Here is a 22,005-nt window from a genome sequence, read left to right as displayed (position 1 = left end):
TTCAGCATTCTCATTCAGGCTACGGCTACACGAGAACGAAACGAGGTTTTTTTTGAAAACGGGTACGAAAATTCTTGCGACCACACGGAAACGCGCTGCTGTCCAGACGAGAACGGATGAAAACGATGAAACGATGCAGTACACACGCCGCTGTGTCACGCCACGCTGTGAGACAATAGAGAAGTGTTAAAATTGGCTCACAGCGTCAACGTGTGACTGACGCAAAAACGTTTTAGCTGTAACAATGGAAACGAAACGAGGCCGTTTTCAAACTTTCCCACTCTGGAACCCGTTTTCAAAAACTATCGTTTTGGGGTAGTGGGAACGCCGGCTCCGTGTGGCCGCGACAGCGAAACGATAAGAAAAAGTATCGTTTACAGTGAAAAACGTTTTCGTGTAGCCGCAGCCTAAGATTGCTCCCTATTATCAGCAAATCTAATAGCAATGTCAACTAATCCCCCATTCCTGCAAGTACAATTTATATGTGAAGAAGTTACTGGATAGCTTGTTAGTCTCTTTAATGTTTCTGTTTTAATTAAAGAAAAAAATAGTCTAAAAACTCGAAAAAAATAAATATCAGAATTTACAATACATGCGGTGTGGTAGTATGATAGATCCTATTGTGTTCTTCCAGCTACAGAACACCTTTCTGAGCCTCGTGAGAGCACTGGTAAAAGACAAAGGACACAGCAGCATCCCAGGAAGCTTTTAACACTTGATCCTTCAGCCCCTTCTTTTCAAAGCAATGGTTCCACTGGGAAAGGTCACTGGTACAGTCTGAATCTTCTGCAGGTGGCCGCACCTCTCTGCCATATACACAGCGACGACAGCGAAACCTAAGACCACAACAAGAGAACAAGATTCAATACATATGACTTACTAAATACATGACTCTAAAATACATAATGTTAAAGGTTAGAATGAAAAGCTCTTTAGTTGCATTTGAAGCTGTTTCAACAGCAGCCGAAGAATCGTGCACTTTATGATAAAAGCATGAAATTTGGTACAGGTATAGCTAATGACATTCTAAGAAGAAGTAGATATTGGGCCACCGTGGATTTTCAACATTGCGGCCATTTTTTAAAATAGCTGGCATTGACAACAGTTTTAAAACCAATTTTCATTATAAGATGGGGTATAATGTGGTGTTGATGCCCCAGTTAGTTTACCATACATAATATTAAGAAGTTGCTACTTGAATAATACATTATGTCATTGAAAATCCAAGATGGCGGTTAATTGGAATTGCTACAATTGTGCAGATTGACTTGCTATGCATAATCTCCATGCTGAATAGTTTTTTTTAGAATACCAGATTAAAATATTCATCTGAAGAATACTCTAGATACCCCATTATTGCTTACAGTCAACATCTATTTGTTTAATTTTGCTTCTTATCTCATGGTGTGAGACCCTGAATGATTGTTTTAGTGTAGTAACTTCATAGAAGTCTTGAAGCAAAACTTTATTTTATAAAAATTGGGCTGCACGGTGGTGTGGTGGTTAGCACTGTTGCCTCACAGCAAGAAGGTTCCAGGTTCAACACCCAGCTGGGGCCTTTCTGTGTGGAGTTTGCATGTTCTCCCCGTGTATGCGTGGGTTCTCTCCGGGTACTCTGGCTTCCTCCCACTGTCCAAAAAATCATGCATGTTAGGTTGACCACCTGCTGGTGGTGGTCGGAGGGGCCGATGGCGCCGGTGCATGGCAGCCTCGCCTCCGTCAGTGTGCCCCAGGGCAGCTGTGGCTACAATCCAGTAGTCTGCCACCATCAGCATAGCACTTTGAGATTCCGTATGAAATGAAAAGTGCTTTACAAATGTAATTGATTATTATTATTAAAAGAGTGGATGTCAAAACACAGCCAGGGCACACTGATGACCACTGCTGTGAAACTCAGCATGGGGTTCAGTTTCAGCTAAATACACTCTGCTTTACATCCTGCTTCCTGAGATCTCCGGGGATAGCTGACTCTTTCCTTAAGGCAGCACATGCATCTCGCACCCGGAGAGCCCATCAAATCACAGCCACAGCATTGAATGTTTTCCAGCATCGGGCTCATGTGCATTATTGTCAAACAGAGACAGATGGGGTGCCTCTTATGTTTGAGGTTTGGTGCAGCAAGAGAGCTGAAAATATAGCACAGTTTCAGTACTGGTCTTTGGTACTTGAGCTAGAGCTCCTGATACTGGTCTTTGTACGGTCTCTGCGAGAGGCATCTTTCTCCATGTACCTTGACAGACGCCCTCACAGAACCAGCCAAATGGTTTAATTCAATGGATCATACTCACTATGCCAGATGGATTCCTGTGCATAGGGCTGTCGCGATAACCGCAAAATGCAATCACCGCGGTGCTGAGAGGACCTCCGCGGTGCGTGTCCAGGCCACCGCCACCACCGCCCACCGCACGCAAGCTTGCACGCGCAGAACAACTCGAGAAACTGAACGAGTTTTTAAGACTGCACAGTAGATACAAAGCGACTGACAGAACTGATACTTTTTAAAGCCAGCACAGTAATAATGATACATTGTGTATTCCCCTCAAGGCAGGAGAAACACATTAACACAGCGAGGTGCCGCGTTTCTGTCGTCATCTTTGCATATAGGCACCACACACGCACACACGTCTTCATACTACTCGTTGTGGTCTCATTCTCCCTCAGCAGCTGATATTACAAGAATATGCCTACTCAGTGTCGTAGCAATAGAAGTTAAAATAAAATGCAGTGGCCTACCTTTATCTCGGCTTTACTCCTCTGCCTAGTCCGGACACTTTATGGCTTTGAATCTTCCCTTATTATCCATGTTTAACGTTGTAAATGCGACGTCTAATATCAACAATAAACTAGCTTCCACAGAACCACAGCTTGGTGTGCACATTTGCTGTTGGGAAATACCTGATCGTTTCAACAAAACTGTGTAGGTGAAACTATTAAAAAAAAAAAAAAAAAAAAAAAGTTTAAAAAATGTGCCGGGGTTGGTTGGTCGGCGGCAGTCTGTTAAAAAAAACTGTATCACGGACACGTGAGCTCAACTGCTGCCCTGATCTGCTTCGTTTTTCTCCGTCATTACTAAACGAAACGTGCCCAGGTCTGCAACAATGTTGATATTTGCCATCTGGCACTGGCAACAGAACTGGGGTATGCGCTGCTTGATCTCCGCTATGTTGGTCTGTGAGCGAGTAAATGACAGGCAAAGCAAAGTGAAATGTCAGAATCGCTGGGAAAAAAGCCGGATTATGCGCTCGATTTTCATCTAACATTGCATGTCGTGGAAAGTAGCCTAATGAACAAAAATGCGATATCACCGCATACCGCGCTGTTGAGTGGCTATGAGTCACCGCGGTGGGAATTCCCTCACCGCGACAGCCCTACCTGTGCACCTGAGAGACATGGCTGAACTACTAAGGATACATCCTGACATTGTTCAAGAATTCAATGTAGGCAATTTCACTGTCCAAAAAAGTAAGAGGCTGTTTTCATCCATAGCCATTGACCAGGCCCATGAGCAAATGAATGCACTCGTCAAAGGGGATGGTGGTGCTGTGGGTCTCACAGACAATCCCTCTGCATTGCTCCGATGGATGGTGACAGGACCAGTAGTTGCCTGACGTATACAGGAGTTTGAGACAATCTCCAAAGAATCAAGAAGACCAGATGACATTCGTCATCATGACCAATCAACAAGTGTCCAAGTCTCATTCATCAAGGACGTCTTCTCACTGATCAGTGCATTTGAAGACCTTGGAAATCCTTTTGAAGAGGAAAACAAGGACCTGATTGCACTCCACAAATTGCTGGTCCTTCCGCTGTTGAGGTAGTCAAAAAAGTGAAGGGTACAAGAGAGCATCAATTTAAAGCTTTCACAAGAGAATGCCTTATTGACAAAATCAGTGGATAGTCCGATTGCACGTAATAAGATGGTTGTTTTTGGCAATTCAGCTGTCAGTAGAGTATCAAAAAACAAGCAGCAATTAATCTCTTAAAACAAGACTGCAGCTGTTTTCAAGGTTATATATTGCTTGCCAGATCAGAGATGGAAACCTGCATGAGTTTTTTCGACACTTGAACCGGCCATGTCCACCTGCACTGTCAGATAGAGGTGGTCTTCGTCTAGGTGGGAAAAGTGACCTTCTTTCATGCCTGGAAGATGTTCATAGTGCATACTCTGACAATCCAAAGATTACCTGCACAATTGCAGATGGGGCAGCCACCATCCAGATGCTGACACCAACAGATGTAAAGACATTCAACGAATATGCGCACAACATCTTCATCCCATATCTGACCAGAAAACTTAAAAGTGTGACCAGGCTTGATCTGGTGTGGGACTGTTACTTGGCCGACTCTTTGAAAAACAGCAACAAGAGCTAAACGTGGGAGAGGGGTGCAGAGACGTGTAGTAGGTGCTGCCACTATTCCCAGGAACTGGCAAAACTTTCTTAGAGTTGACAGCAATAAAACAGTATTTTTTGCCTTCCTCTTTGATACCCTGTATGTATGGTTATGAACAGGATGGCAAACAAGTCCTCAGCAACTCACCACTGCCAGATCTGTGTTCAATTTCTCCATGCACTCATGAGGAAGCTGATAGCCGTTATGTTGTTAAATGTGTGTAAGAAATGGTCACAAGAAAATTATGATTTAAACGGTTGACACTGATGTTGTGGTTCTTGCTGTGACAGCAGCCCAGTGACTAAAGCCAGATGAGCTCTGGTTGGCATTTGGCGCTGGAAAGAGTTTTCGGTACTTAGCAGCCCATGAAATTTCTCAGATCCTTGGTCCGAAGAAGGCATGTGCTCTTCCAGTATTTCATTCATTGACTGGCTGGGACACTGTGTCAAGCTTTGCTGGCCACGGGAAAAAGACTGCATGGGCAGTATGGGGTGGTTTTTTTTCAGCAGCAACCACTAATACTGTACTGGCAGCAGGCCGTCCAATGCACACAATCAGCTGCTTTGCCCCACCCACCGTGTGTATTTTTATTATTTTGATATATTATTTTATTTTTTCTCTTGCTCTTTAAATGCATGCGTCACTCTTTTCCCTCCTAAATGCCCCTTGGGAATAAATAAAGTTTTTTCTGACTGCTGACATCTTTGCCACACTCATAATGTGCATTTTGCAATATCTCTTATTTACCTCTATTTACTTATCAGTTTATTGTAGGGTGCTGAATATGCATATTTGTGAGCTGCTGGACAATTTGAATTTGAAAAGTTTTTATTCTTTCTTTGTTTTTCTGGGGAATGTGAGTGTGTATGGTTGTTTGTCTCGTTTGTCTTTGTGTGTCCCTGTGATGGACTGGCGGCCTGTCCAGGGTGTACCCTGCCTCTCGCCCATTGACCGCTGGGATAGGCTCCAGCCCCCCCGCGACCCGACTGACGGATTCAGCGGTATAGAAAATGGATGGATGTTTTTCTGGGCATAATATATCACCTTTAAATGGTGTGTGTAGTGCAAAAAATGGTAAATGGACTGTACTCATGTAATCATTCACACACACATTCATACACCGACGGATTTATCGGTAGGGAACGTGGGGTTCAGTGTCTTGCCCAAGGACACTTTGACATGTAGCCCAAGGAAGCCGGAGTCGAACCACTGACCTTCCGATTGGTGGGCGACTGCTCTTCCTCCTGAGCTACAGCCGCCCCCAAAAATAGGATTCAGGATTTTTTTGCACTAACTTTATGGTACTATCTTAATGTGAGTTCATTCAGTTCACCATATAATCTGCAAAGTGAGCAGCATAAACAGCTTGTTAGAAAAGTTATCTACTTGTCATGTGTGTCGCTGGTTGTCTCCTCATTGAGAGTGAAGAGTTCTCTGAGTTCACCCAGAGAGAAGTGACGCTCCACATCCTGCTCCTCATCCACCACACAGCTGCTCAGGGCTTTCTTATGGGCCTGTCTCTGGAGGATCTTCTCTTCAATAGTCCCCGTCTGTCCAAAAAAAAAACACTCATATTAATGTGGAACCTCCGCAGACTGACTGCACCTTTCAGCACCAAACTCCTGTGAGGTCATTAATTCAGTTGTATAGTTTATCAGTGTGTACAGCAAGATAAGTTATTTTTCTGGATGAAATTATCACTGTGAGAAATACAGACAAAAAAAATTGGCTGTGATATGTGCTCTGTTTTCTGTCTGAATTTTTTTGGTGTGTTTAACTGACAGAGAGCAATCTGTAGATGTAGCAAGTCTTCTTCTGGCCATCTCTCCAAACCCGAGCCATTGCCTGCTCATCATTGGCAGGGTTCCAGTCAGGATCAAACATCACCAAGCGATTAGCACCAATCAGATTGAGGCCACATCCACCAGCCTTGCTGCTCAGCATGAAGATGAAGTCTGGGTTCTAAGAAAAGGGTGGCGTCTGATTCTGTTTGTTGAAAATATGTTCTTTGAAAAGCACTTGCTTAAAACTGTTTTAAACTCACAGATGGACAATTGAATCTCTCCACAATTTTGGCTCTTTTCTTAATGGACATTGTGCCATCCAATCTAACGTAAAGGTATCTGAAAAAGACCAAGAAGAAGAATACTGCTCGCATGAACTTATAACTTATAATTCAAATCAGACACAATTGTCAAAAATGTGTTCCTCATAAGTACCTTCTCGATCTGCAAAGCTTTTCAAAGAGGTCCAGGGTTTGAGTATAGTTGGACACAAGCACCACCTTGTCATTAGTTGTAGTTCTTGTCATTGCTAGAATGTAGTCAAGAACCAGCATTTTCCCTAGAACAGAGGAGATGATGAAAAGAAAGACCAAACTAAGGCAGCATCCAAACTAAAAATTTGCCAGGTCTGCTCCTATGACTGTTCCAAGCCAGTTTCCTCAAGGAATGGTAAAACAGCTGATACATTACAAAGTAACACAAGGTTAAAGCATTTTAATTTAAAAAATTGCTAATTAAGCAATCATTATAAGCTATCATAATGAACAGTTAATGCTTCTTGCAGAAAGTACATCCTGGATCTTCCTGTGTTCCAACAGAGCTGAGAAAGCCTCAAACTAATCACACTCATGCTGTTTCAATATGATGTTATGTAGAGGATGGTCAGTTTTGTTCTTTATATTCATTAACTTGTGCAGCATTCTTCTTTTAACAATCAGCCCCAGGGGCTCCAGAGCAGTTTATCAGTTTATTCAGTTTCTTTGAGCCTCCCGGTTGCCTTTGGAGGTCTTTCGGGCACGTCCAACAAGGGCGAGACCCTGGGGCAGACCCAGCATAAACTGGAGAGATTATATATATCCCTTCTGGCCCCCCAGGAGGAGCTGGAGAGTGTTGCTGGGGAGAGGAATGTCTGGGTTTCCCTCTTGCACCTGTTGCCTCTGTGACCTGACCTTGTATAAATGGAAGATGATGGATGGGTTGGTGGGTGGATGGATGATTAGTACGGTTCATAACACAAAACCACTGTTTGAATGGTCTCGAAATATAAGTTAATCAGAAACGTTAAAATAGCCTGTTAAACTAAGTTGGCTTATTTTGTTAGTATGCTGGTTTTCAAAACAGCAAAAGCTTATTTCCTTAAGATGTGAGAATTTCATTTAGAGTTTTGAGTGTTGTTTTGATGTAACACAACTATGGCTATGAGAAGTCAAAGGTGTAATAATAAATGGTCTTCACTTTTTAACCCTGTCCGGGTTCTAAAAAGGGCTTTAAATGCGTTAATTCTAAAATTCTAAAAGTCTTAAATGCATTACTCATTCACATGTTCGCACAGATTCACACAGTACTTGGAAATGTACTCTTTATACCGTACGCAACTTTTTTTTTCTTCTCTACCGTCACAAACCAATGCACATATACATGCGGCCCAATGACACTTCAACACATGAACAAGCCCCTTTTTTCTTTTTACTTTGGAACTAAACCAAACGTTTCAGAGCTGCACTTAAATTCTTTCTAATCAGAGCTCTTACCAGAAAGTTGAGGTTCCAAAGATTTTGTGCAGTAGCCAGAAGGAAAGAGATCCAGTGCCCCCTCAAAGCCCTCTTCACCATCCATACACTTACCATGGATGAGAGCTGGGTCTGCAATCAAGTTCAGATTAATATTTCTACCATTCGCAGTTCTAAAGAGTTATATGTAACACTACATGGCTGGAATAAACAGCAACTACATATTCATTTTAAAGTAATTTAGGACACGACTTAAAGTGTAAATAGGCTCGTTCTGACTTAACCTTGTAGCACCCACAGTTGCAGATATGCAACAAGCTTTTTATTTATTTACATTATATTTTTATTTATATTTTTATTTGCATTAAATTATTTGATTTTTTAAATTTACATTCATGTGTAATATTTTTTTACATTACATTTTATGTGCCGACAGTTGTCACAGCATCATTTTCTTGGGTCAGTGAATTACACTCTGCTTTGCGGTGGTCTGTTCTAGTTGGTTCTGGTCTCGTTTGGTGTGCTCTGCTTTGTCCACCTTTCACAGCGGTAATGGGAGGTCAGGTCTCCAAATTCTATCATTACAAAATTAATCAGGAAAGCCCACAGTTGCAAATATGCAACATTGCCTAAAATGATCAAAAATAGCCTAATTCCAAAAATTCCAAAAATATTGGTTTATTCCCACCCAAAAAGATGCAAGAAGAGCCAAAATGATTTTTTTTCAACGATTATTCATATGCTTGGGTGCTACAAGGTTAACTATGATGTCAGCCCTAAAAGGACAGGACAGGGGCACAAAACTCTGGAATGGTTTTATAAGTTTAACAACCACAGGAACATCTCATAAATGTTGATTTACAACTGGTCAATAACACAATTATATTTTAAAGTAAAGATGGAGAGGGGTTCACAACTTTGATAGAGCTCGTGAACACACTTTCAGTAGTTGAAGACTTCAATTTTTAAATGGAAAACTGCAAAGACTCTTGTAATGTCATCATCGAAAGTATGTGATATGTGAAAAAATTCTGAATGTCCACAGTAATCTCTATATTCACAATAAAGACAACAAAAAGCAACAAGGAGTGGTCTCCGGACTTACAGTTGAAATTGCATTACCAGAAGACATGCTTTTTCTGTATGGCTTTAGGAACACTTCTAAAAACCAATGTCAATAACAAAGTATGTTATTTGATCCAAATATGAAAGTTAAAAATTCACCATTAAAAAACACAATAATAACTGAGAAATAAAGATGGAAGGATCTTCCAACTTGCAATCAGCGCAAAGCTCAGAGGCCAGAATCCATAATGTAGGCAGGTGCACATGACATCACTAACTTGCACATCCGTGAAGGCACATTTATATGAAAATTAATTTAATAGATTATTTCAAATTTGTGGTTTATGACTAGTGTTTTGTAAGTAAAAATATTCTCTTTAACCTGATAATCTGTATCATCTTGGCCTCTTTCACAGATTTTTTGGCATCCTATAGGTGGAAAAATGCTCCCAGTGGTAACTAGCCGCTTTTCCCTCTCATAATTCACACATGCCAAACCGAGGAGGCTCAGCCCAGCGCTGCTGCGTCCTTACACAGTTCAAGCTGGCATAGTGGAATAAGCTGAATGACGTTCTTTTGTTTTATGCCCTATATTTCGTGTTGTTATTCCTGTACAGCACTTTGTTTCAGCCACGGCTGTTTTAAAGGGCTTTATAAATAAAGTTGAGTTGAGTTGAGACGCAAGTGCCACTGGTTAGAGTAGCGACTTCTGCAATGCCGCCGTGATATGTTAAAGCCCACACGAGGCAGGATGGCTACTACATCTTTCACCAACTCGACTTCAACCCCCAGTTCTCCCTCTGTACTTCAACACATGATACGATGAGCAACAAAGGCGCATCGGCCCCGGCTTGAAAAGACATGTAACCACTTTCAGTAAACAGCTGGTCATTTTCACTTTGAACTGCAGATTCTTTTTTAAAAAGAAACAAGCCCTCAGACCTGTGACACGACAGTCCTGAATTAATGATGAAGGCAAGATGTAGAATCAGCATAAAGCGGTCATGCAGTTTATCAGTTAAATTACTGCAACGAGAGGAGCTGTCTATCTCATGGATGCCATCACTGTGGCCCAATATATAATAATTTGATGACTTGACCAAAAACTTGCAGAAACTATGCAGAAATGGATGCACTGTGCTGCAGCTGGTCTGTCTGCACCAACATAAAAGTTTTTCACATGCTGCTTTTGTTCAGTAAATAATGACACACTTTAATATGTCATGTGTAAGGACCAGATGAATTGTTTTTTTAAATGTTTTTATAAATCTTCATACATAAAACCTTAGAATTGAAAAAAGGTGAACTTTCTGTTTCACATTACTGTACATTCAAAGCATGTTTGAGAGCAGCCCGATCTTGTTGGAAACAGGGCCATAGTAAGACAACCTGAATCTTTATTTCCATGGCCAATATTTGACATTTTGCTCACATTCGAGAGAACTCTGATTAAGAGGACAGTCCATCTGAAGATTGCTTTATTGTTTACCGATACAATGTATAAAGCAACTATTGAAACACTTACGATTGCACAGCTTCTTGAGTGATGTGATGGAAGAGAGGGAAGAAATGCTTATTTTGCCCTCTTGTAAGGTCTCAATGGGTTTGGCCTGCCTCAGAAAGCATTTATAGAGTTCTGTTTGCAGAGGAGTCAGCCTGCAGGGAATTGATCACAGACACATTCATTATGCTCCTATCCTTCGTCAGATATTATCAAAGAAATAATTCTATAGAAACAAGAACTTCCCTGCAGTCAATGTAACATCCATCTTAAGGTATTTATTTATAAAGCTCTATTGTTGCAGCATTCAAACTCCCTACATCTCTTCTATGAAGTCTAGCCACTAACAATATTTCCTTGATCCACACAAATGCTGGAAGAAATGATTTTAGGTTCTATATGTGGAAAGATAGGAGACCTATATTCCTCTTATTGATCAAGACATTAAACCAGAAACCAAGTGAGTCAGCCTACCTGCAACACACAACCTGCTCAATTTTCACAGGAAGATACTTTGACAGGATGTCAGATGTCCTCCTTATCAAACACCTGTTGATGCACAACATGTTCAGCATAACTTTGATGTGAATATGAACACTGATAAAATGTTTAGCTTAAGAACATTTAAAAACAGTTAATCCTTTAATGTTGGCACTGTGAAAAAAGCAAAGGAAAAATGTTTCCTTATAATATTCAGAATCAGTTTTATAATTAGTTGGGGTGAAGCTTTATGGTAAAAGGATTAAAAAAAAAAAAAGGCATAACATATACTTTTTTTCACATTACATACTAAAACCAGTGATGGTTATGGTTATGGTAGGTCTACTACTACATCATTTCCACAAAACAGTGTCCTGTTCTAGCAAGTGGTAGAGAAAGGTATTTCATCTGAAGACAAAGTAAGTAGATTCTTATTCACAAGTCAATCTACTTACTATACTGATTCATTCAGAATTAATTGTTAATTTAAACAAAAAAATTCTAAAACCTGAGCAGCATGTGAAAACTTCATCTTATAACCTGAAGACTTTCTGAAAAACTTAAAATATCCATTAAACGTTTATATCTCAGTCTATGAAGAAACTATAAATATAACATAAGAACCATTTGAGTGTAAACCTACTTTTACTGTAAAATATAGACTTTGTTCTTAAAAAGTGGTTTATACATCTGAAAAATAATACAATGCTAGTGTAAAAGGAAAATCAAAACGATGGCTTGCAAACTGAAGGCCTTATACCGAAGTAATGTTATATACCAGAGTAACTATAAAGGCAGAAATACATGCAATAGGGATATCTATATACAATTAATATTCATGTGTATGTAAAATGCCAACATTTCAATAAGAGAAAAATCCAAAGAAATAGTCCCAACACACAATTGGGCTGGGCAGAAATTTGGCATTAAGGAGCCCCCTCTATGACTTTTTTTGAGTAGTGCCTGTGTTTATTTTATAATCACTCCAACCAAGTATCTTCTGTTCTTAAATGTACTATCATTTGACTAACTTTGAGAAATACACTACTCACAAAAAGTTAGGGATATTCGGCTTTTGGGTGAAATTTATTGAAAATGTAACAAGTTCACTCTACAGTGATATTATATCATCAAAGTAAGGAATTTAAGCAGAAGCATGCCCTGGTGATTTCCTCAACTCAAATAAATTATTGAAACAAAAGCCAACAACAGTTGTGGGTATACCACAACAAAAAATGTCAATGTCTCAATAACTTGATATGTACCCTTGAGCATCAATTACAGCTTGACAACGACGTCTCACGCTGTTCACAAGTCGACTTATTGTCTGCTGAGGCATGGCACGGCAGCTTCTCTGTTCCGGCACCCCGATGGTGGAACGATCTCCAGACTGATGTCAGGACAGCTGATCTTTCGCCGCAGGCTGAAAACCCATCTCTTCAGGAAACACTACCCTGATCCGCCCTCTTAGGACATCACCTGCTCTGTCCTAGTTCCTTACGCACTTATTTGTTTCCTAAATTGTCTTTGTTTTCTAAACTGTCTTCCCATCTGTCTAGGTACCTGACTTATCGCACTTACTCTAGCACTAGTTATGCTCTTAGCTGTTTGGTTTTGGAAGGAAATGCACTTATGATTTCTTGTGACCTGAAGTTCTTTTGCATACCGATGTGGAACACACTTATTGTAAGTCGCTTTGGATAAAAGCGGTTGCAAAATGACCGTAATGTAATGTAATGTAATGTATCCCATTCTTCTTGAAGGGCGGTCCTCAGGTCATTAAGGTTCTGGAGTTATGAGCCTCTACACAGAGACTCAGCTGATCCCAGAGGTTTTCTTTGGGATTCAGGTCTGGAGAAAGTGCAGGCCACTCCATTTGAGGTACCCCAGTCTCCAGCAGCCTTTCCCTAATGATGTGACCTCGATGAGCTCGAGCATTGTCGTCCATGAAGATGAAATTAGGGTTCATGCAGGGGCACAATGACTGGATTAATGATGTTACTCAGGTAGTATGGGCTTGTCACTGTACCATTCACAACGTGCGTGCAGTTCTGTACTGACTAGACACACGTGCCCACACTGTAACACCACCACCACCAAAGGCTCATCTGGTGATAACAGTGGCTGATGCACAGTGCTCTCCTTGACGTCTCCAACATCACTGGCGGCCATAATTTCTGCTCAACGTGAATCGACTTTCATCAGAGAACAACACTGAGTCCCACTGGTCCCTCGTCCAGTGTAAATGCTCCCTGGCCCATGCAAGACGATGACACCTGTCCCTGGTGGTGTGGTCAGGTACTCTTGCAGGTCGTCTAACACGCAGACCACGCTGATGTAAATGATTTCAAATGATCTGACGTGACACTGGGGTGCCCCTCACCTCCCTTAAATGTGCCTGGAGTTGAGTGGCATTCATCATCTGGGTCCTCAGGGCACTGTTCACAATGAAGCGGTCATCACTGTGGGATGTGGCCAAAGGACGTCCACTTCTATGCCTTTCTGTGACTCTTCCAGTCTCTCTGTTGCAACCTGCTGACACTCTGTGACGCTCTAAGCACAGTGGCCACATCCTTCTGAGAACATCCTGTTTAAAGCCTCACAGCGAGGTACTGTTGATCAATTGTTAGGTGTCGTCTTGGTCTCATGATGTCAAAATGTGAACAGCATGATGAGGAGGACCGTTTGAATACCAAATTTAATTGAACCAGGAAATGTATTGGTCCATTCATGGATCAAACAGCTGTTTCTCATTGTTAGAGAACAGTTGGACATCTACATTCAAAAGTTTACAGAAGGTCACATTAAGTTCACCTGTAAAGGTTATAATGCATTTTAGGTTCATCCTGAAATTTCACCCGGAAGCCGAATATCCATAACTTTTTGTGAGTAGTGTATCATTTATTTATTATGACCTGCACAAAGACTTCACAAAAAAGACCAAAACAATGTGGGAAAAGACTAAACTTGTTCAACACACTATGAAATATGCTTCGAGCTATATTGATACATTCATATTATATTAATTTATATATACTTACTATTAACAGTAAGTAAAGTAAATCAGCTATTGAGTCAAACAAAATGCATGATTATGTATACGGAGGCTCCATGTTCAAAATAAGAAAACTATATCACAGCAAAACGACAAAAAATAAAAATAAAGTAACAAAGACCAACATGAATGTTTACGCTGTGTTAAGTGCTCTGAGATTGCTTTTGTTTTACTTCTAAGTATAGCAAACCTGAACTGAAATGAAATAAAACACTATTTGTTCTCTGAGCTTACCGGTTGACAATGCTGATCAGCTCCTTGAGTTTTTCTTCTCCAGTCTGTCTGTCTTTATCACGGGCATCTGCATCCCTCCCTTTAAGGATTGGAAGCTCAAATCGCTTTTTAAATTCTTGGACTGTACCTGGTATCGGGTTAAAAAATGACAAACAACGGATATCAGAAAAACGGCCACATTCTGTTCTTAAATGTTCTGTAAGTGGTGCTGATTACCAAGGATTCCAGTATTAACAAAGTGGACCAGGCTGAAATACTCCAGCAGGTCATTCTGGACAGGAGTGCCTGATATCAGCACTCTCCTCTGGGCACTCATGGCATTCAAAGCCTGGTATGTCTGGTTGTCAGAGTTCTTCAACCTATGGCCCTGCAGCACACAGTTATTAATGCAACATACATACTTCAAAAAGTCCTGTGCATGTCTGAATTTTAGTGAATAGGTTGAAATACCTCGTCACAGATAACAAGTCCAACTTTGCCTTTGTGCAGAATATCAGCATGCAGTCGAAATGTCTCGTATGAAATGATCAGGATTGGGGTTGGAACTCTTAAACCATGCTGAGAGATGAAGTTCTCTAGAAATCATAATAAATCAATCATTTCAATGTCTTACCCAAGTAAGTTTTAAATAAAGATTAATATTCAGGAAAAAAACAAATCAACACAAATTAAGCCAGTAGTGTCTATCAATTCTAGTCATGTCTGATATTAGTCTGACATTAACAGTGGCTTATAAAAGTATCCATTCCCTTTGGTGTTTTTCCATTTTTTTTTTCATTACAAACTGCAATTTACATGGAGGTTCTAGAGTTTGAAATACCATTAATCAAGAGGCACCATGAAGACCAAGGAGCTCTCCAAACACCTCAGGGACAAAGATAAAGAGAAATATCCGACAATCTGATAATCCCACAGACCACCATTAAATCCATCATCAAAAAATGGAAAGAATGTGACACCACAACAAACCTGTGTAGAGAGGGCTATCCACCAAAACTCACAGACTGGGTAAAGAGGGCATTAATCGGAGGGGCAACAAAGAGACCAAAGGTCACCCTGAAGGAGCCGGAGACAGAGCTCCACAGAGGACACCAGTGTATCTGTCCGTAGGACCACTATAAGTTATACACTCCACAGAGCTAGGCTACAAATTGGCTGAAACTGAACTTTTTGGCCATCAAGAAAAATGCTATGCTGCAAATCTTAACAGCCCAAGAACAGCATCCTCACAGTGGAGCATGGTGGTGACAGCATCGTGCTGTGGGGATGTTTTACCAGGCTGTGAGTAAAAGAATGGTAAAAATACTTAGGGGAGAGGTGAAACATTTTGCAAACCACTGCGATATCATTAGAAATTCCTAATGGAATCTAAAAGGGAGTATAAAAGGTCTTTGTTATTTTCTGACACATTTGAAATCTGCCTAAATAGTTTGCGTGAACAGTCCAGCAGAAAACAGATACATTATCACTGAGGAGTCACGGTATCTGAGAGAGCATAATGAACTCCAACACACTGTCTTAGTTGGGGATTAAAAAACAATAAACAAAAAAAGCTTACGATGTTTTGCCACTGGACCTTCCTCAGAGCCACAATGCATGCAGATCAATAGCCATCCTTCATAAGAAATGGCTTTAAGTACCATTCAGACATCTTTTCTACAAAATTAACAGATGTGGTTATATAAATAAGGATGGAATAAGAAAGGAAAATGCATCAATGGGACAGAATCCAAAAAAGATCAAAGTTTTCAACAAAATGTTCTGCTGAGCTACTTCTCCTTCTCCTACACAACCATTAAGATGTGCAAAGTAACTTCTTTGTTTTTTGTTAACAGTATCACCCTATTTTAACTCTTTTAGCCTCCAGTTCAGACTTCTGGAACTTGCGAAGCAGTTTCTGGGGGCTGCTTGACTACACTGTAGATTTCGATTAAGTACACTCCAAAGATGAGTAACCTTTCTTTTCTTCTCCTTTCAACTGAACCTGTACTACAACTCCAAATTTTAGTAATGAAAACAAGCAACTTTTGATATTGATGAACAGAGTAGTTAGAAACCAAGTTAGTTACAAGGAAAATAAATAAATCAGTGTTCCAATTTCATGAATTATTGTCATTTTCAGTTGGTAGCTAAACTGTAAGTCTACCATGGTTCATGAAGATTCCTAATAGTTCTGTGAGCTACTGATGTTAAATAGTTTTTTTAATTGGACCACTCATATGAACACTGCTTATAAAAAGCATTTCCATCCAAGACCACAGAAAAAAGGTTCACTGTTCCACGTCTACAAAGGTTATGAGGTAAATCAGGATGTACTGACTGTGTTAACAATAATGCTAAAGAAATTCAGACAATCTTTAATGCATAAATGTGCTGTAGCCATTCTAACTTTCCTGTGTTTTGATTTATTTGTGTTAATTTCTTTATGAGGATTCCCAGATGTTCTACCAGTAGTGTCATTTACTGCTGAAATGACATGTGACTGAATAAGACTGCTCAACAAGGGGATAATGAGACACAAAAGAACTATCACCAAAATGGATCCAACATTTCCTGCTTTTCAAACATCTCGTGAAACATAGGCTCTCATTTCCTTTTTCTACTTTCAAGGAATTGAGCAAGATCTATTGCCTTTAAATAGGCAGCATCCACATTTGCTATAACCATAATCATAAACACATCAATTAAAATTACTCTCAACATTTTATAAAGAGGTGAGATCATTTTAACTTTGATCACTCCCTCTTCATACAGTATGTTGGAATGTGATTTATCATATTTTTATTTTTGGATGTTTTGATTTCACTGAGTGTTTTGAAATGATTATTTTCATTAACTATTGTGCAACAAAGTGGTTATAGTGTGACCAACACTTCAGTTTATGGAAATGTCATTGAAAAACAGACGGAGAGGAGAACTAAAATACCTAGTTGCTTATCGATCTCATCCTTTGAGCCTCCATCGATGGCCACTGGTGAAATGCGTCCTCCCAACCACTTGCCCACTTCATTATACCAGTTGCGAACCAGACTAGAAGGTGAAACCACAATGGCTTTGTCTATCTCCGGCTTTGCATCAGGACTTTGACGTAGCAGGGTCCATATAAGGGTGATGCACTGCAAAGTCTTTCCCAGACCCATCTCATCCGCCATGATGCAGCCGTAAGATCCTGGAATGCGCCTGCCTGTTACACACTCCCACAGGAACTTTACCCCCTTAGGAATTTTGAAAAAAAATGTAGAAGTTTAAACTACAAGAAAAAAAATCTAATTCAAAGATCCTTTTTCTAGAAAGTTGATTGATTTGAATTTGATCATCAAATTACTCCTCTTAACATTTCAAAGAAGAAAACATAAAAGAAAACTGGTTTGTTTTGTCCTCTACTATAAAGAATGCAGCTCTCAATCTAAAAAATATTGGAAAGCTTCTTCATTAAACTACAATTGAATGCTTCTCTTATGATAAATTCTAAATGAATAATTGTCAATAAAACATAATTTAGTTAGTACAGTTCAGAAAAAAAAGCTTGGAGATACCTCTCTCTGATGGGGTCTAAGCACTTTTCCTAAAACCGGATCCACAACAACATGGACAGGTAGCTTTTCTCTAGACAAAGAAAAGAAAGGTACCTTCACATCTTTCATTTGAACCACAAACACTTCCAGTACTCTGGCAGCAGAGCCACAAGAAGAACAGTTTGTCTGAATTTCCACACATAGTATCAGTAGTAACCAGTGGGGGGCATTTAATTGACAATACCACCAATTTACAGATTTTTTTTAAATTCTACTACAGCTGTTCATGAGAAGTCATTTTTTGTTTTGCAACTCATGTTGAGGAGAGAATTCCATATATATATATATTTGAACCTACTTTTCAGCTTTGATCAGGTCATGAGCACTGAGAGTTGGAGGCTCATAAAGCACCAAAGCATCCTCTGCAAAGGGATCATGAAGGGCTTTCCTCACTCCTGCACGCTTTAGACCAAGTGCTCTGATTCCCAGTGAGCCTGTGAGAGATCAGACAAGTACGTTTTTACCTGTTGCTTGGTATGATAGAGAAGCCATAGTGACGAGAAACTTACCAGCATAATTTGCAATAGGAATTTTAAAAGGCTTGGAGAGAATACTTCGGATAAATGCCTCCTGTGGAAGAGAGTTTCAGCAAGCAAGCCAGTCATGTCAATTGCAATCATCACTGTAGTCATAGAGAATAGCATATGCTGTTAATTTAACACAGAATGCTTACATGTTGGTCACCTTGCATACAAGCAGGCTGACTGTTCAGCTGGGTTAGAGGCTTTCTGAAGGCAGAAATGGGGCTTTCCATCATCTTTTCCCCTTTTCTTCTTTTTTCCTTTGAAAAACCATCATTGCAATCACGCCAAACACCAATACTCACTCATTATCACTGTCACTTAGTTATGCTACTTCACAACAGCTTCATATCATACAAAACTTTAGGTTGTCTGCAACAAGCTTGTCCATAAATAAGTACTGTGTGAAGGTTTGGGTTAAACAGCGCAAACTGCCATGACTCAGAGGTTAAATGCCTCAAAGCTGCACTTTTATCAGTTAATACTCTTCTGGAAATAAGCATTATTAACTAACTCAAACTAACCCGATTAAAACATGGTTACTTACAGTTTAAAAGATTGAAAAGGTCAGTGTATACGTAATCAAAGGTCAAACTAATGTACTCACAGTTTCACAAATCCAGTCTTCATCTTCACATGAATCTGCTTCCTTTCGTTTGGCAACCTGACTGGGAGCCAGACTCTTTCTCTGTGGCGTGTTTTCATGTTAGCAAACGATAAAGTAGTCAGTCAGCATCCGTTTACAGCCATGACGACGAGCAATTCGTGCATTCTTACCATTTTTCTTGTTTTCCAGCAGGTTGTTATGAGACACCCGGCATGTCTGTGTTGCTAATGTTTTCAGCAGTTTAACAGCTCAGCTGTTCTTTGTTAACTTACAAACACCGACTATAACTAAACCAACTTTCAAGGAGAATTCATTTTAGCGATATAATATACCTGTACGACTGAATCCAGCCCCCTCTCAGTTTCTGTTCATCCGGTAGATGAATTCGCGCTAAATGTTACACAGAACACTATGGCAAGCGCGAAAGGTCAATATACTCCTGCACCGCTCTGGTTCCAAACACCAGCACTTCCAGTGTTGAACGTTTTTAATAAATCAAGTTTAGTTTCCCTCAACCTCCAGTGACAGTTTGTTCTGTGATGGCTGAGTGTCCCCCGTCCATCACCCAGAAGAACTATTGAAAGAGTCGGCAGTCTGATGGCACTGAACAGATGGCTGTCAACTTCACATTATAATTTAGAACTGAGAAATGCACGATAGTCCTCCTCTGACATCAGCACCAATAACGATGCACACTCCTTGTTGATAGATTATTAGAAAGCTTAGAATTAGAAAGCTTTATTGTCATTGTGCAACAGACAAACTGTACATAACGAAATTACCGGGGGCTCCACGAGATGCTGGTCCTAATATAAATAGGAAATAAAACCACAATGTAAATACAAGTGCAAAAATACAAAATGAAATACAAATGGAAAAATACTTTCTTACATCCTTACACATTATTGCACAAAAGATTATTGCACAGGGGGTTCTGTGAGGGTGGGGTTATTGCACATGAGGTTTTGCATGTGTTGTGGAATTATTGTCTTAACTCCCTATTAAGATTTTGCTTACCTTCCTATTACATCTGATGAGAAGTGAAATAGAGACTTTCAATGTTTGTGCCGGCCGGCCACGTGTTTATTTTCTTCTGCAAAAGAGGTCAGTCCTCACCAGTCAGCGTTCGTGACAAGAGACCCAGAACAAAGGAAATCAGAAGCATTTATACAGAAAGAGGAGGGTTTGGTTCTTTCAGGTGACACCTGAAAGAACACACCGTGTGTATTCTCCAACTGTCTCCTTGCCACACCCCCTGGGGGAAAGTCTCGCACTTTGGGGAGATGCAGAATCCGGAGACAATGGTCATTTGAATGATTATTGTCAATGTGTTAATCAACAGACACATGGTCTGCAGACATTGGGTCTACAACAAGGTGTCTTTTAAAAGACAAGTGGTTAGCAGACATCAAATTTACCATAACACATGTTGGGAGCGCTGGTGCATGTGTGCATTCAGGATGGTGATGGCTTTTGGAAAGAAACTGTTCTTGAGTCTGTTTGTCTTGGCTCTGGTGCACCTGTAGCGTCTGCCAGAGGGAAGCAGGTCAAACAGGTTAGAATAGAATAGAGTTTATTTGCCATTTGCACAGGTACTAGCGCATTGGAATTCTTGTGCATTGTTCACAGTGATTCTTGAAAAGCAAATGAGGAAAGAAACTCTGGTACAACAACAAACAATAGTAAAATAGGATGAACATAGTAGAATGAGATAAAACAATATACTTTGTATAAGTATATATACACTATATTGCCAAAAGTATTCACTAACCCATCCAAATAAATAAGACCCCCTGCCACAGCCTGGCCTGCTAGCACACACTGTGGGAAGGAGTGGAGGACATTCATATTAAAACATCCTATGTGGCTCCGTTGTCTTACAAAGAGCAACTTTGTAAATGTCTAGGGTAACAAAGACTCTCGATCATACTTGATGTGTGTGCTAGTGCCCCGCACATGAAAAAACAATAAAGACATTAACAAAATAAAAGAGGAGAGCTACACAACATGGCATACTCGGGAGCACCAGCTTCGATAACAAATCTACCTGTACCAACCCCCTATATTTCTATTGTTAGCCCGATTCTTTTATTGGAAGTCCAAGAACAAGCTGGAGAAATCTTAAGTTAAACAAAGTATTTATTCGAGGTCACATGTGAAGTTTAGCCGTGCTGAACTCGGAGAGACAGAGCCCTCGCAGGGCCTCCATCAGAGAGCCCCGATATCCGGAAACCTTTCATATTTATGTCCACCTTTATCTCACAGAGGTTGTACTTACACTCGACAAAGTATAATTGGACATTTGCTAGTTATATGAGCAGGCCATCCACCGTCTTTGTCATGTTCTTTGGATGTGATAAACAATGTGTGTGTGTGTGAGTGTTGTTTCAGGCGTGTATCTACTGTACCAGACCTATCTGACATACATTTCGTTTGTATGAGCAGAGTGTAAACGTACAGACTAGGAACATAGATTATAGTGAACTACAGAATATGAATACATAAAGTTTAAGAATAAAGCCAATTTAAAACATTCCCCCTCTTGGCATGATTTCATCATGTCAACTGTTAGATTCGGTTCTTTTAATTGGAAGCTCAAGAACGGACCGGAGTAATTCAAGTGAAAATGAAGTCTTTATTTGTAGTCACACGTCAAAGCATATCAGCGCTGGGCTCAGTGGAAAAGAGCTCCCGCAGGAAGTCTGTCAGACTGCGCCTCGATTTCCGGTTGTAATTTGTATTTATAGCCTCATAGGTTGGACTCACATTCGACCGAGTATGATTGGACATGAGTAGGTTCAACATGCTTTGTCATATTCTCTGGATCAGCCCAAAACAATGTGTGTGTGTGAATCTGCCCTTGCTTTCCCAGGCTTTCCCAATTGTTTTGTCTTCCTACTCCTGGCTCACTTTAGGTCATCATGGAAAAGTACTGAGCCCTATTTCATTCATAATGTCTAAGAACAAAGCCAATTTTTACAATTCCCCCTTTTGAAGTGATTTTATCATTTCAACTAATTCAGTCAAATAACTGAGGTAGGAATGTAATCTTCTGTATTGT

At 40.2% G+C, this 22,005-nt stretch overlaps 1 protein-coding gene across 1 annotated transcript; it reads right to left on the bottom strand.

Moving 5' to 3' along the window:
- Nucleotides 1-534: 534 nt before the first annotated feature.
- On the bottom strand, nucleotides 535-19,448 carry rad54l (RAD54 like). The gene is made up of 18 exons (XM_075486172.1): nucleotides 19,115-19,448; nucleotides 18,945-19,025; nucleotides 18,490-18,597; nucleotides 18,326-18,386; nucleotides 18,115-18,250; nucleotides 17,778-17,847; nucleotides 17,168-17,456; nucleotides 14,692-14,816; nucleotides 14,458-14,608; nucleotides 14,242-14,368; nucleotides 10,947-11,021; nucleotides 10,497-10,627; nucleotides 7,928-8,038; nucleotides 6,612-6,735; nucleotides 6,437-6,515; nucleotides 6,175-6,354; nucleotides 5,779-5,942; nucleotides 535-836 (listed from the first exon to the last, which is right to left on the bottom strand). The coding sequence occupies exons 1-18, from the start codon at nucleotides 19,115-19,117 to the stop codon at nucleotides 635-637; spliced, it is 2,217 nt and encodes a 738-aa protein (XP_075342287.1). The 5' UTR covers nucleotides 19,118-19,448; the 3' UTR covers nucleotides 535-634.
- Nucleotides 19,449-22,005: the final 2,557 nt, after the last annotated feature.

Source organism: Odontesthes bonariensis, chromosome 15 (assembly GCF_027942865.1).
Source record: "Odontesthes bonariensis isolate fOdoBon6 chromosome 15, fOdoBon6.hap1, whole genome shotgun sequence".
Lineage (NCBI taxonomy): Eukaryota > Metazoa > Chordata > Actinopteri > Atheriniformes > Atherinopsidae > Odontesthes > Odontesthes bonariensis.
The sequence above is the reverse complement of the archived record's forward strand: the minus strand, read 5'-3'. Positions and strand labels throughout refer to the sequence as shown.

Excerpts from the sequence above, each read along its gene's own strand:
- rad54l (XM_075486172.1), bottom strand. Across the intron at positions 14,369-14,457 it reads TGTTAATACTGGAATCCTTG|GTACAGTCCAAGAATTTAAA; the intron begins GTAATCAGCACC and ends ACCCGATACCAG. Across the intron at positions 837-5,778 it reads ACCAGCGACACACATGACAA|GTTTCGCTGTCGTCGCTGTG; the intron begins GTAGATAACTTT and ends TTGTGGTCTTAG.